At 40.1% G+C, this 15,719-nt stretch overlaps 1 protein-coding gene across 1 annotated transcript in view; it reads right to left on the bottom strand.

Annotated features, from left to right (window-relative positions):
* LOC111957850 (retinol-binding protein 2-like) overlaps positions 1-5,315 on the bottom strand; it is a 43,319-nt gene extending 38,004 nt beyond the window's left edge. Inside the window, exon 1 of the mRNA XM_070439201.1 lies at positions 5,080-5,315. Within this exon, the coding sequence (XP_070295302.1) occupies positions 5,080-5,164 (85 nt within the window). The 5' untranslated portion in view covers positions 5,165-5,315. The remainder of the gene's footprint in view (positions 1-5,079) is intronic.
* Between the last annotated feature and the right edge of the window lie 10,404 nt (positions 5,316-15,719).

Here is a 15,719-nt window from a genome sequence, read left to right on the forward strand (position 1 = left end):
CGTCGCAACTAAGTGAACTGCCATCTACATTTTGGTTGGATAATTTATAAATGTTTATTTTGATTGGGATACAGCGAGAGAGAATTGCTACAGAACGATGAGGGGTGGGGGCGCTGCTAAAATGTATTTGGCCGAGAGAGTCTCCAGAACCTTATCTCTAAGTGTCATCTGAAGGGAGGGGTTTGTGTAGGGAATACCTGGGATGATAGCTGGGACAACCATGAAAGTTTTTTTGTTCTTTTGTTTTAAGTTATTAAACATGTACTTTGTTTCTCTTTCCTTTCAAGTCAATATGTTTTTAGGTTTTCGTGGAACATAAGGGTGTTCATTGTTCCAGAGGAGGGAATGATGTATATTGACTAACTGAGTTGAAAATGTGTTAGTATGTATTTACTGTAGAACAGTGCATTAGGAGTAGTGACTAGTAGGTGTTATGGGTTTAGATGTAGGATAGAGGAGTATAGTGTTTATGGGTTAGATGTTAATGATTAGAGAGTATAGTGTGTTATGGGTTAGATGGATGATTAGAGGAGTATAGTGTGTTATGGGTTAGATGTATGATGAGGAGTATAGTGTGTTATGGGTTAGATGTAATGATAGAGTATAGTGTGTTATGGGTTAGATGTAATGATAGAGGAGTATAGGTGTTATGGGTTAGATGTAATGATAGAGTATAGTGTTGTTATGGGTTAGATGTAATGATAGAGGAGTATAGTGTGTTATGGGTTAGATGTTATGATAGAGGATATGGTGTTATGGTTAGGATGTAATGATAAGGAGTATTAGTGTGTTATGGGTTAGATGTATGATAGAGGAGTATAGTGTGTTATGGGTTAGATGTAATGATAGAGGAGTATAGTGTGTTATGGGTTAGATGTATGATAGAGGAGTGTAGTGTGTTTATGGTTAGATGTAATGATAGAGGGGTATAGTGTGTTATGGGTTAGATGTAATGATAGAGGAGTATGAGTGTGTTATGGGTAGATGTAATGATAGAGGAGTATAGTGTGTTATGGGTTAGATGTTATGATAGAGGAGTATAGTGTGTTATGGGTTAGATGTAGTGATATGAGAGTATAGTGTGTTATGGTTAGATGTAATGATAGAGGAGAATAGTGTGTTATGGGTTAGATGTAATGATAGAGGAGTATAGTGTGTTATGGTTAGATGTAATGATAGAGTTTAGTGTGTTTTGGGTTAGATGTAATGATAGAGGAGTATAGTGTGTTATGGGTTAGATGTAATGATAAGAGAGTATAGTGTGTTATGGGTTAGATGTAATGATAGAGTATAGTGTGTTATGGGTTAGATGTATGATAAGAGTATAGTTTGTTATGGGTTAGATGTAATGATAGAGGAGTTTAGTTGTTATGGGTTAGATGTAATGATAGAGGAGTATAGTGTGTTATGGTTAGATGTAAATGATAGAAGTATAGTGTGGTTATGGGTTAGATGTATGATAGAGAGTATAGTGTGTTATGGGTTAGATGTATGATAGAGTATAGTGTGTTATGGGTTAGATGTTAATGATAGAGTATAGTGTTATGGGTAGATGTAATGATAAGTTATGTGTTTATGGGTGGAGATGTAATGATAGAGGAGTATAGTGTGTTATGGGTTAGATGTAATGATAGAGTATAGTGTGTTATGGGTTAGATGTATGATAGAGGAGTATAGTGTGTTATGGGTTAGATGTAATGATAGAGTATGTGTGTTATGGGTTAGATGTTATGATAAGGAGTATAGTGTGTTATGGGTTAGTTGTGATGATAGAGGAGTATAGTGTGTTATGGGTAGATGATTAAGATATTGTTATATAGATAGAGTATTAGTTGTTATGGGTTAGATGTAATGATAAGTATAGTGTGTTATGGGTTAGATTATGATAGAGGAGTATAGTGTGTTATGGGTTAGATGTAATGATAGAGTATAGTGTGTTATGGTTAGATGTATGGATAGAGTTTAGTGTGTTTGGGTTAGATGTAATGATAGAGGAGTATAGTGTGTTATGGGTTAGATGTAATGATAGAGGAGTATAGTGTGTTATGGGTTAGATGTAATGATAGAGAGTATAGTGTGTTATGGGTTAGAGTAGTATAGAGGAGTATAGTGTGTTATGGGTTAGATGTAATGATAGAGGAGTTAGTGTGTTATGGGTTAGATGTAATGATAGAGGAATATAGTGTGTTATGGTTAGATTGTAATGATAGGAGTATAGTGTGTTATGGGTTAGATTGTATGATAGAGAGTATAGTGTGTTATGGGTTAGATGTAATGATAGAGTATAGTGTGTTATGGGTTAGATGTAATGATAGAAGTATAGTGTGTTATGGGTTAGATGTAATGATAGAGGTTTAGTGTGTTATGGGTTAGATGTAATGATAGAGGAGTATAGTGTGTTATGGTTAGATGTATGTATGATGAGTATAGTGTGTGTTATGGGTTAGATGTATAGTGATAGAGGAGTATAGTGTGTTATGGGTTAGATGTAATGATAGAGTATAGTGTGTTATGGGTTAGATGTTATGATATAGAGGAGTATGTAGTGTGTTATGGGTTAGTTGTTATGATAGAGGAGTTATAGTGTGTTATGGGTTAGATGTAATAATAGAGTATAGTGTGTTATGGGTTAGATGTAATGATTAGAAGTATTAGTGTGTTATGGGTTAGATGTAATGATAGATTAGTGTGTTATGGGTAGATGTTATGATAGAGAGTATAGTGTGTTATGGGTTAGATGTAATGATAGAGGAGTATAGTGGGTTATGGGTTAGATGTAATGATAGAGGAGTATAGTGTGTTATGGGTTAGATGTAATGATAAGAGTATAGTGTGTTATGGGTCAGATGTAGTGATAGAGGAGTAGAGTTGTTATGGGTTAGATGTAATGATAGAGGAGTAGTGTGTTATGGGTTAGATGTAATGATAGAGGAGTATGTGTGTTATGGGTTAGATGTAATGATAGAGGAGTATAGTGTGTTATGGGTTAGATGTAATGATAGAGTATAGTGTGTTATGGGTTAGATGTAATGATAGAGTATAGTGTGTTATGGGTTAGATGTAATGATAGAGTTAGTATGTGTTATGGGTTAGATGTAATGATAGAGGGATATAGTGTGTTATGGGTTAGATGTAATGATAGAGTATAGTGTGTTATGGGTTAGATGTAGTATAAGAGGAGGTAGTGTGTTATGGGTTAGATGTAATTATAGAGTTAGTGGTTATGGTTAGATGTTATGATAGAGGAGTATAGTGTTTATGGCGTAGTTGTTATGGTAGGAGATCTCTCTCTTACTTTGAGTCTAGGACTCGAATTCCAGCTTCTCAATTTAGCACACATCATCCCTGTTAGAACATATATTTATAAACAACCTTTTATTGCTGGTAATAACTCTTCTCATTACAGCCCCCCTTTGTCCCTGTTTTCCTGTCACAAGTGGCCTGGTAATAAAATATTAGTATCTCAATGCATTCTTAGTCTAAATAGTTAGCAGGGTGTATACCACCACCCCCCCTTTCCTTCACCCGACACTTATCATTCTAGCGTGTCTTCTTCAGATATCGTTTACAGTTCATTTTCCCAACGGCTCATGTAACTTTTGCCTGTCACATTTCATGGCCCTTGATAATTGTACCGATTTTAATATCCAAGTAGATACTTCCGTCTCTCCCACGTACACAAGTCTCTCACCTGAGCTTGTTCTCTCTCACCTCGCTGAGCACCCCGGCCCTTGTTTGGCTCGGACTCAGATAGGAGTGGTAAAGGTCACTGTCTCTCATTGCATGCCTTTGTCGCTCTTTCTTCAGCCGGTTAGGGAGGGTTTTGAGGTTTACACACACTGATGGTGGTCTACCATGCATTAAGACACGATCTGATGTCAACTTCCATGATAACCTMAAAAAAACACAGATCATAACAGCAGTTTAGTTCATTTCATTTATGTGTCAGGACACCAGACAAACATTGACTATATGACGAATTATGACATTAACCTTTTCTTAACAACATTATCTCTACGACAAATGTTAAAAAGCATAACATACTGTTACTGCTAAAATATTTTCTAAATTAGTCCATACTCCCTTATTCTACCGGCGACCTCTCGGAAGAGTTACCAGAAAATGAAGTTAGCACCCTAACCCCTCGCAGAATTCCCACTCCAGGATCCCAATCTGGTCAAATTTGTATCAAAACAAAAACACAACATGAAATCAGCAATACATATATCACAATCCATTTGAAGTAACTGTCGCCCCTTATTAACATATATTTTCCTTTCTATATGCAGCCTGAACACAGTACCACTGTATAAGTACCCCAAAGATCAGGACCTCAGGGAACTGGTAATTTTCCCCTTTCGAACACGTGATTCAAAAAGATGATAAATCAAAAATGGACAAATTCGAATAACTAATCAACTTAGAATTACAACTCTTTATAACTCCCTACGGAAATAATAATCTCCTAAAGTAATGGTACAATTTGGATAGAGACTGGTGTTTCTCATTCATTTTATAATTAAATCCCCCTATTCTGTTAATTTCTAGTGAGGTTGATCATTCTTCATTAGGACTTTTTAGTATACAGGGCTTTCGACACCATTAAAATGTATCCTCTCCCTTTCTTTCCCTGTCCTTCGGAAACCATTTAACTACCTCTCAAGACATTTCCATCCTGCATAGCCAATTTAACTGCACTGAAAAGACCCCATCCAATAAATCCCACAACACGGCGACATGATCTTTTCACCGAGTCTAACGATTCACTGGTCTCCTTTCCCCCATGATTCTCCATAACCACCACACCACATAAAACAATTAAATGTGCCTTTTAGGTTTGGTAACCCCTATACCAATTCCTCGTGACCCCAGTTCATTTTAGGTTAGGTAACCCCTATACTAATTCCTTGTGACCCCTCCACCCTTTCGTCCATTCTAGAATCCTATTCCAGAATAAGACGACATAAAACGTACATTATTTCAAAATAAAACCACATAAAATGTCTCATGATTTAAAAAAAGGCCCCAAGGCCTTCTGAGTTTGCAAGGAGTGTTTGGCCATATAATTAAATGTGTTACCTTTAGAATCCATTCTCCTGGCATTTCGCTTAGAATCTTCAACACAAAATACGTTTTCCTGTGGCAAATTTAGCCAATTTTTCATCGTAAGGAATAAGCAATATTGAATCCCTGGCCACAGGAATTATACCTATATACCGCTAGGTGAAAGAGACTATATACCGCTAGGTGAAAGTTCCATTCCTTCTACTTCCCGGAAGATTTGTTGTTGCGCTTTTGAAAATGATGCAAACGCTTGCCTGGCAGCATTTTCTCCAAATACAGCAGGCTCCATACCCACTTTACACTCCCTTTTCCAATGACCAATAGCCCTACACCTAAAACAGGACTCTGTCTCCCTACGCTTTGATGCTTTTCCACTACGTTTCTTTGTCTTATCTTGGCCATTGAAAATATAGTTAGTGCTTTTCTCTATGGCCCAATTAACCCCTCGCAGTTATATCCCACTCTCAAAACATCGTCTTGAATTAATTCTACCATCCTCGCAATTACCGTTTTGATCACAGGGTTCAACCCTGCCAGCAAAGCAGAAGTGAAAATTCTATCAAAGCACCCCCGTTCCCAGTCGTTCTGTGGCTGCGTACCGATACTCATTCTGGGTTTATCGTGATGCATTTTCTGTTGATAGAATGCTGGTATTTTGAGCTTTTGATTCTGGTTTTATGTCCTTGTGCCAAGTCATAATTGCCTCCCTGAATTCTTTATTTGATTTGAAATCTCCGTCAGTAGGAAAATGTTGTCCAATTTGATCTAATTTGCTAAATTTTTCCCATATTCCAGCCGAATTGGTAGAATGCTCATGCGCTTCTTTCAGCTCCTCCATGGCTTTATTAAATTCCGCTATCTCTATATTACAGGGAGAAACGAGTCCGTTTGTTGCCATATCAATAGTTATTATTCCCTAAACTCTCCCGACGGTGTTCAGGGTATTTTAGATTTCATCACTCCCGTCTATAATACCCAGATTCTATTAACTATTTTCTAATATAGCACTACACACCTCCCCGGATAATAATTAATTGGTCACGGCACTTAATACCTTGTATTAGAACCGATACCATAGCGTCTGCAAATGTATTACTGGTGAATATGGACTTTATATCCCATTCCAGTACTTCCTAAAATATCACTATTATTGATAACCCACATAATCTCTATTCGCGCTCTCTCCCCATAGGCATAAACCAACCTCTCCGAGTTGATACTGCTACTACACGTAAATCAAACAGTGTTTGAATATCCTATCTTTTGTTTTTGTTAACTCACTATCTTCTAGAACTCTCGTCTTAAAAAAAACTCACTGCAACTGGGACTTTTGTCCCTTTTACAGATCTCACAGGGAAATACACCCACTAGGGACCTATCCTTATGGAACCTACCCTCCCTGTATTGTCACTCCTGGCTCTCGCAGAGGAAAAATCCACTAGGGACCTTTCCTATATGGAACCTACCCTTCCTGTATTGTCACTGCTGGCTCTCGCAGAGAAAAACCTCCACTTGGGACCTATCCTCAAAGGAACCTACCCTATACCAGATATTTACGACCGGTCATTTACACAATGGGCCTACAGAATTAAACGTAGACTCACCAGGTCCATATCCCATAATTAGTTCAGCCAAAGATTGTCATCTCCCCAAGATGTCAACATGAGTGGAAACAGATATAAGAAGTAGCCTACCTTGTTTGTTGCCAGCTCTGCTCCACTAATCTGGACTCTTTGGTTTGACTACAAATCGTGGTGAATCCTGCCGACAACGCCATCTGTTAGGTTCTTATTTTTCACAGTAAATAACTCACAGACACTAGAGAAGCTTGACCAAGTTTAATTCCGTCCAAGGGTCTTGTACAGCTGTAATTCAGACCGCCAAACATTTCTCACCATCACACATATGTATCCACTTACCCTCTCTGAGAGCGCCATATTCAAATAAAATGATATAAAAATCAAACTTTCATTAAATCACACATGTAGATACCAAATAAAAGCTACACTCGTTGTGAATCCAGCCAACATGTCAGATTTCAAAAAGGCTTTTCGGCGAAAGCATAAGATGCTATTATCTGATGATAGCACAACAGTAAACAAAGAGAGTAGCATATTTCAACAACTGCAGCACCGACACAAAACGCAGAAATAAAAATATAATTCATGCCTTACCTTTGACGAAATTATTTTGTTGGTACTCCAATATGTCCCATAAACATCACAAATGGTCCTTTTGTTTGATTAATTCCGTCGATATATATCCAAAATGTCAATTTATTTGGCGCGTTTCATCCAGAAAACACAGCTTCCAACTTGCGCAACGTCACTACAAAATATATCAAAAGTTACATGTAAACTTTACCAAAACATTTCAAACTACTTTTGTAATACAACGTTAGGTATATTAAATGTTAATAATCGATCAATTTGAAGACAGGATGATCTGTGTTCAATACAAAAAGAAAATAAACGGACGCAACTTTTTTGGTAATGTACCTCTCTCAAACAATTTACTTAAAGTGACCTTCATTTACGATGGCCGTACTTCTTCATTACACAAAGGAGTAACCTCAACCAATTGAGCTACATAAGTTCTGTTATGCTCACAGGCATGATTCAAACAGTTTTAGAAACTTCAGAGTTTTTTCTATCCAGATCTACTAATACTATGCATATCTTATATTCTGGGGATGAGTAGAAGGAGTTGAAATTGGGCACACTATTTATCCAAAGTGAAAATGCTGCCCCATACCCCGAAGAAGTTAAGACACTCCTCCTTCTCTCCAATCCTTACATCTTATGGTTCCATGGGAAAGAGGGTAACAGGATACTAAACCCTTATTACTCCCTTCAGGGGATCTGACCTCACTCCTGACTTCACCTCCTCTTTCGCCTAGTCACAGATGTCCATCGCCTCCCCTATAGCAATCCTTTGATCTCCTCCCATCCCACACCCAGCACATTCCACAGCCACTCTGTCTTTCTACAGATCTCACTCCTTAATATACTATGCTCTGATCTATCATGTCTTTAATATCTCAATGTTCAAAAATTCGAATCCAACAGAAGGATAATGACTGACTAAAATTAGCATTCATTTTTAAGGTTGACAGATTTAATTATGTGTTCTATGCTTCTACTGAATCAATGAAATGCTTTGGTTGCGGAAGTGAGGGGCATTTGGTACATTATTGTCCCGAGAATGAGTGCGCAGAGCCCAGTAGCAGCTCTGGTACTGGTACAGCTACTCTACTACTGCGAAGGGATGAACATGCTAAGGGTTCAGGGGAAGGGAGAAGGTGGGAAGATGTGGTTGGAAAAGTAGGAAAGGAGAAATTGTGGTGGATCAGAGTAAAGAGGGAGGGCAAACAGCCAGTGAGTGTGACTGGGGTCGCTGTGTTGTTGCTGGAAAATGAAAGTGGAGTTCACGAGGAGATTGAAATTAAGCAGCTGTTTTCAAATTACCGAGGATTAAGAGGAAGAATTTAAGGGGTGATGAAGGTTCTAATTCTAAGAGGAAGGTAGAGATGATAAATCAGTTGAGGATCAACAGGTTGTAGAGATGTAGTTTTCCTCTGCGGATGATAGCAAGAGTGAGTCATCTGCTGTATCACAACAAAATAGCGAGAAAAATGGGGTGGAAGGGAGGTATGGGATTGAGAAGGTACGTCAATTTCAGAAATTTACAAAAGGAAAGAAATATATGCAGGATTATAATGTAACAGATTTTTTTCCTGAAAGTGATTTGTGTATTGAACCAACAAAGGTTGTGATGGGGAGGTTTGACAAGCCCTGAAATCGCTAGACTCAAGAAAGTTGTCACGAGAATGACAAGTGATTTGAATTCTAAAGGAAATTAGAATTCGCAGCCTTAACTCCATAAAGAGTTTTCTGTCTCTACCTCTGTATTTTTTTTCAGCCATGAGCAGTTTTAGGATGTCTTATGTAAACGTAAATGGGGCGAGAGGGGGGCGCTCAAGATGGCGGCATGAGAGGGTGTAACATTTCTAGCTGCCGAACAATTTTGGGGTTTTCTCACAAAGTTTATAGTTTTTGACTGCAGTTGCAATTTGTTTTTTTTTCACAAAAAATGATATCTAACCATACAATGTAGCTATTTTGAATAATTTTGTAATTAATCAAACCATTAAAATATATTTTTGACGATTTATACTCACATATACTCACTATCTATGAAAGATATTCTCACTAATACCCAAGATCAAGGAGGTCTTGAGGTTTTAGATTTCAATACTCTAAATAATACTTTAAAAATAAATTGGATTCTGAAGTATGTTAAGAACTTAAGAACCAGAACAGTATTTGGAATGTCTTCCCTAAGTATTTATTTGACTCTGTTGGTGATTTAGAATTTTTGCTTCGATGTAATTTTTATGTTGATAAAATCCCAGTAAATTTGGCCAAATTCCATAAGCAGGCAATTTTAGCATGGATGTTAGAGTATAAACACAATTTTTCCCCTCACATATACTTTATATGGAACAACAGAGATATACGATTTAAAAATAAGTATCTTTTTTTTCGGAACTGGTTTAAGAATACAATTATTTTGGTTGGTCAGTTACTGAATGAGGATGGATATCTACTCTCAAATGGGGAATTTCTTGATAAGTTTAAAATTCCAATAACCCTGAAAGAATATGCAATTGTTTTTGATGCGATTCCAAGGGGGACTGTATCTCTTTTAAATTCCTCTGTGGTTGATGTACGTAACATAGATTTACATGAAAATATATTCATTGGCAATATTAACATCAACGATAAATGTAGCAATAAACAGATTAGGAATATTGTTTGTGATACTACAATTCCCTCAGCAAGTTTATTTTGATCAAATATCTATGKTGATATACAATGGGGGAAAGCATGGAAAATTGCTAACAAATATTGTATCAGTAACAAGGTAAAGGAAGTTTCATTTTAAATGTTACATAGAATTTATCCTGTGAAACATGTTTTGGAAAGATTCAAGCTGAATATTGACTATAAATGTGATTTCTGTGGAATGGAGAAGGAGACCATTTTGCATTTGTTTTTTGCCCGTATTTATAGTAGAATTTTTGGGATTGACATACAGAAATGTGTTACAAAAAAATAGGACCGGTTGTACTATTTAATAGTTTTGATATAATGATTTATTTCAGAAATTGTGACATAGATAAAGATGTAGTATATTTAATTAAACTGCTAATAATACTAGGTCAATTTCATATTCAAATGCAAATGGCCTAATTCAAAACCTAACTTTTTTCACTTCATAAATGAATTTAAACAATATGGCACTACTTTAACTAAAATGAAAAACAAAAAGGCAATTAAAACTTGTTGTATTATTAATGAATATGATTTGTTTGTTTAGGATTCCTGCCAATGTAAATAGTTTGTATGTATGCTTGTTTGCATATGACTATTCCTCTTTTGTTTGTTGATATTTGTTAATAAAAAATAAAATAAAAATGGGGCGAGAGACGTTAAAAAAGAGTGTGTGTAGTGGGATTGTGGCTATCCTGTGGGGTTGTGGCTATTCTGTTCTCAAAACTAGTTTTTGCCTTTGTGTTATGAGGTTGAAGAGGTAGTTGAGGGGAGGTTATTAAAAGTTAGAGTGAGGTATGAAAACATCACTATGTGTTTAAATGTACATGCCCCAGTGGTGGCAGTTGAGAGGGTATGCTTTTTAGAGACATTATCAAATTCCATTGAGAAATGTAACACTGAGGATTGTATATTTCTTGTTGGGGATTTTAACGGCACTGTCAGTAATTTAGATAGAAACCACAAAGAAGCTCATATACTGTAGCCTCAATGACTTTTTAAAACGCCTTATTGTAACGCATGAACTGTGTGATATTTGGCAGAGCCAACATGGAGGCACGAGACAGAACACATGGGCCCATGTGAGAGAGAACACCATCTCTCTGGCCAGGTTAGATAGGTTTTATTGTAACACTGTGTGATGTTTGGAGCCAACATGGAGGCACGAGACAGAACACATGGGCCCATGTGAGAGAGAACACCATCTCTCTGGCCAGGTTAGATAGGTTTTATTGTAACACTGTGTGATGTTTGGAGCCAACATGGAGGTACGAGACAGAACACATGGACCCATGTGAGAGAGAACACCATCTCTCTGGCCAGGTTAGATAGGTTTTATTGTAACACTGTGTGATGTTTGGAGCCAACATGGAGGCACGAGACAGAACACATGGGCCCATGTGAGAGAGAACACCATCTCTCTGGCCAGGTTAGATAGGTTTTATTGTAACACTGTGTGATGTTTGGAGCCAACATGGAGGYACGAGACAGAACACATGGRCCCATGTGAGAGAGAACACCATCTCTCTGGCCAGGTTAGATAGGTTTTAHTGTAACACTGTGTGATGTTTGGAGCCAACATGGAGGCACGAGACAGAACACATGGACCCATGTGAGAGAGAACACCATCTCTCTGGCCAGGTTAGATTGGTTTTTATTGTTTTGAGCATCAATCTCAGGTCTGTAAATCAAGTGTGATAACTCCAGTGGGACTTTCTGATCATTGTTTAATAACAGAGGTGTTGTTCATTAACGCTGTAAAACCCAAAGTGCCTACTGGCATTTTAATATAACTTTAGGAAATGTTTTAGTTTTTTCTGGGAGAGGTGGAGGTCTCAAAAGGATAGTTTTGTATCCCTTCAACAGTGGTGGGAGATAGGGAAAATCCAGATTCAACAATTTTGTAATCAATATACTATGAATGTCACCAGAGACATCACCAGATCAATGAACGCCCTAGAGTCTGAAATAGTTGAACTCCCGACAATAGTTGAGACCACAGGAGATCGAGGCCATATTCAGGCCCTGAAGAGAAAAAAAAGCCGCATTGGCAGACCTGCAGGGTGTCACAGCACAGGGGGCATTGGCAGACCTGCAGGGTGTCACAGCACAGGGGGCATTGGCAGACCTTCAGGGTGTCACAGCACAGGGGGCATTGGTGAGAAGTCCGTTTCAGGGAATCTCCGAAATGGATGCCAAAAAAGGGTGACCCTAGGAAGGTGAAGAACTGGAGGCCGGTGGCTTTATTGTGCACTGATTACAAGATCCTGTCCAAGGCTTTGTCCAACAGGTGTGACTGAGGGAGGTGATGGTGCAAATCATACACACGGACCAGTCGAAGGGTCCTACTGTTTTCCCGGGCAGGCAGGTAGGGAATAACATTTCCCCGATTCAGGATATTTTGGACATCTCTAAGGCTATTGAGTTGGATGCTGGTCTAATTTCAATTGATCAGGAAATGGCATTTGACCGAGTTGAACATCAATACTTATGGCACACTTTAGAGGCGTTTGGTTTCAGCTCTGGTTTTATTGCCATGATTAGGGTGGTATATGGTGACATTGAAAGTGTACTGAAAGTTAACGGTGGCTTGTTGCTCCTTTTAAAGTGTGTAGAGGTATTAGGCAGGGGTGTTCTTTGTCAGGAATGTTATATGCCATCGCTATAGAGCCACTACTAAATAACATTAGAAGTTGTATTGAAGGGGTGTACCTTTCAGAGTATATTCCTCCAATTCGTCTCTCAGCCTATGCTGATGAGGTAGTTATTGTAGTGAAAAATCAAGCAGARGTGGATAGTTTGAGTCTCATGGTTGGTCAGTTTAGGGGAATATCCTCTGCAAAGGTAAATGGAGAAAAAAGTTGTGCTTCACAGATGGAAAAATGGTCTGGAGGCATCATGGCTTTGCTAGGGGGTTGGAATGGTGTAAGGGAGGTTTTAAGTATCTTGGAGTGTACCAAGGGGATGAGGGTATAATGGAAAAAAATTGGAATGGGGTGCTTGAAATGGTGGAAGGGAGGATGAGGAGATAGCGTTGGTTGTTATCTCGAATGTCATACAGGGGGCACACTATTATTGTTAACAATGTGGTCGCCTCTGCACCGTGACATCAGTTGTCATTCTGGCTAAGATACAGGCGATTATTGTAGATTTATTTTGGGATAAATATCATTGGGTTCCACAAAGTGTTTTGTATTTGTCAAAAGAGGAGGGGGGACATGGTTTTGTACATCTTGCTGGGAGGGCTGCTGCTTTCCGGTTTCAGTTTATTCAAAAGTTGCTTAATGGACCACAAAATGTGATTTGTAGAGGGGTGGCAGGCCTTGTACTACAGCAGGTCGGGGGATTAGGTTTAAAGAAGGATTTATTTTTGGTTGATAGTAGCCAGATTTCTAGGGAGGGTGTACATCCATTTTAGAGAGGCCTTCATAGAGTTTGGAGCATCTGGGTCTGCATCTGGGTCTGCCTCCTGTGTCTGCATCTGGGTCTGCATCTGGGTCTGCATCTGGGTCTGGGTCTGCATCTGGGTCTGCATCTGGGTCTGCATCTGGGTCTCCATCTGGGTCTGGCCCTGAGCCTTATAAAGATAGACACTGGATATGGGCAGGATGTAAGACATGCTTTTAAAGGAATAGTCAAAGAGAAAATAAAAGTGGATTTTGAGTTCTTCTCGGGCTGTAAAATGTGGGCTTACGAAGGAGCAATTTGTTTTGTGGAAGAGTGGAATTTTTTTTTGTTATTTTAAGTGAGTTGAAATGGCATTATTTGTGTTAATAATTAAGTATAAAATAAAGGTTTTATAAAAACTCAAAACTCTCTTCTCTCTCTCTGCCTCTTTCACTGCCCCTCTCTCTCTCTCTCTCTCTCCCTCTCTTCTCTTATCTTCACTCTCTGTCTTCTCTCTTTCTGTCTCTCTCTCTCTTATCTTCTCTCTCTCCTCTCTCTCTCTTCTCCTCTCTCTCTTCTCTTACCTCCTCTCTCCCTCTGTCGCTCTCTGTCTCTCTCTTTCTGTCGCTCTCTCTCTTCTCTCTCTCTCTTCTCTCTCTCTCTTCTCTTATTACAACACCCACACAGCACTCAACTCATTGCATAAGCTAATGAAGCAGGTAATGTTCAGTGCCCGTAGATTTAAGAATGGCGTTTGTCTAAATTGGGACACATTGGCTTAGGACCCCTTTTTTTATTAAACTTAGTTTGATTGGGACTTAATACCAACAGTCCCTGTTGTTTGGGGACAAATGTATCTTGTTTTTTGTTTTTTGAGATGAGATGAAATAGTAGAAACAAGGTTATTTGATTTGGTGCGTTTTGTAATGGAAGAAAAACTTTGAAAGCGCATAGCTTTTAAATTCCTGGCCTTGAAGCCGGTGAGGAACGAGTGTTAAGATGATTGGCAAGAACAAAGGAGATGTGGAGGATAGCGGGATAGAGGGAGGAGGAGGAGGGCGGAGGAGGGAGTGTGGAGTAGGAGGGAGGCGGAGAGTGAGAGGAGAGGTGTGGGATGGAGGGAGAGATAGAGAGGAGGAAGAAGGTGTAGGTAGGGAAGGGGAGAGTGGGGCGGGAAGGTGTGGAGGATTAGAGGGAGAGGAGGAGTGTGAGGGAGAGGGAAGGTGTGGAGGATAGAGGGAGAGGGAGGGTGGGAGGGTGAGGATGAGGAGGAGAGAAATTGATGAGGGAGAGGGAGGGGTGTGACGGAAGAGAGGGGAGAGATGGGGGGGGGAAAGTGTGGAGAGAGGAGAGTGATGAAGAGAGGAAGGTATAGAAAGGGAGGAGGAGGAACGTCGATGGAGGGAAAGGGAAGGAAGTGTGGAGGTAGAGAGGAGACCGGGAGGGAGGAGGAGAGTGAGGGGAGGGGGCGAAGAAGGTGTGGAGGTAGAGGGAGGAGGAGAGGAGGAGGAGAGTGCATGGGGAGAGGGAAGAAGGTGTGGAGTGAGGGAGATGAGGAGAAGGAGAGAGGTAGAGAAGGACTTGGAGTAGAAAGGGAGGAGTGAGAGGGAAGAAGGGAAAGAAGGTGTGGGAGAAGAGGGAGAGGGAGGAGGAGGAGGTGATGGAAGCGGAGAGGGAAGAGGTGTGGAGGATAGAGGGAAGACGGGAGGAGGGAGAGAACAGCTGATGAGAGAGAGGGAAGGAAGGTGTGGAGAATAGAGGGAGGGAGAGAGGAGAGAGTGATGGAGGGCAGAGGGAAGGAAGGTGTGGAGGATAGAAAGGAAGAGGGAGAGAGGAGGAGAGTGATGAGAGAGGGACAGAAGGTGTGGATGGATAGAGGGAGAGGGAGGAGAGAGTGATGAGGGAGAGGGAAGAAAGGTGCTTGGAGGAAGAGGGAGAGGGAGGATGAGGGGATGGAGGGAGGGGAAGAAGGTGTGGAGAAGGATAGAAGGGGAGGAGGAGGAGAGTGATGGAGGGAGAGGGAAGAGGAAGTGATGGAAAGGCTCATGGAAGTGTTTCTTAGTATAGAGGGAGAGGGAGGAGAGGAGTGATGAGGGAGAGGGAAGAAGGTGTGGAGGATAGAGGGAGGAGGAGGAGAGTGATGGAGGGAGAGGGAAAGAAGGTGGTGGAGGATAGAGGGAGAGGGAGGAGGAGAGTGAGTGGAGGAGAGGGAAGGTGGTGGGAGGATAGAGGGAGAAGGGAGGAGGAGGGAGAGTGATGGAGGGAGAGGGAAGAAGGTGTGGAGGGATAGAGGTGGAGAGAGAGGAGGAGGAGAGTGAGTGGAGAGGGAAGAAAGGTGTGGAGGATAGAGGGGAGAGGGAGAGGGAGGAGAGGAGGATGAGGGAGAGGAAGAAGGTGTGGAGGATAGAGGGGAGAGGGAGGAGAGGAGTGATG

The sequence above is a fragment of the Salvelinus sp. IW2-2015 genome, linkage group LG4p (assembly GCF_002910315.2).
Source record: "Salvelinus sp. IW2-2015 linkage group LG4p, ASM291031v2, whole genome shotgun sequence".
In the NCBI taxonomy this organism is placed as follows: domain Eukaryota; kingdom Metazoa; phylum Chordata; class Actinopteri; order Salmoniformes; family Salmonidae; genus Salvelinus; species Salvelinus sp. IW2-2015.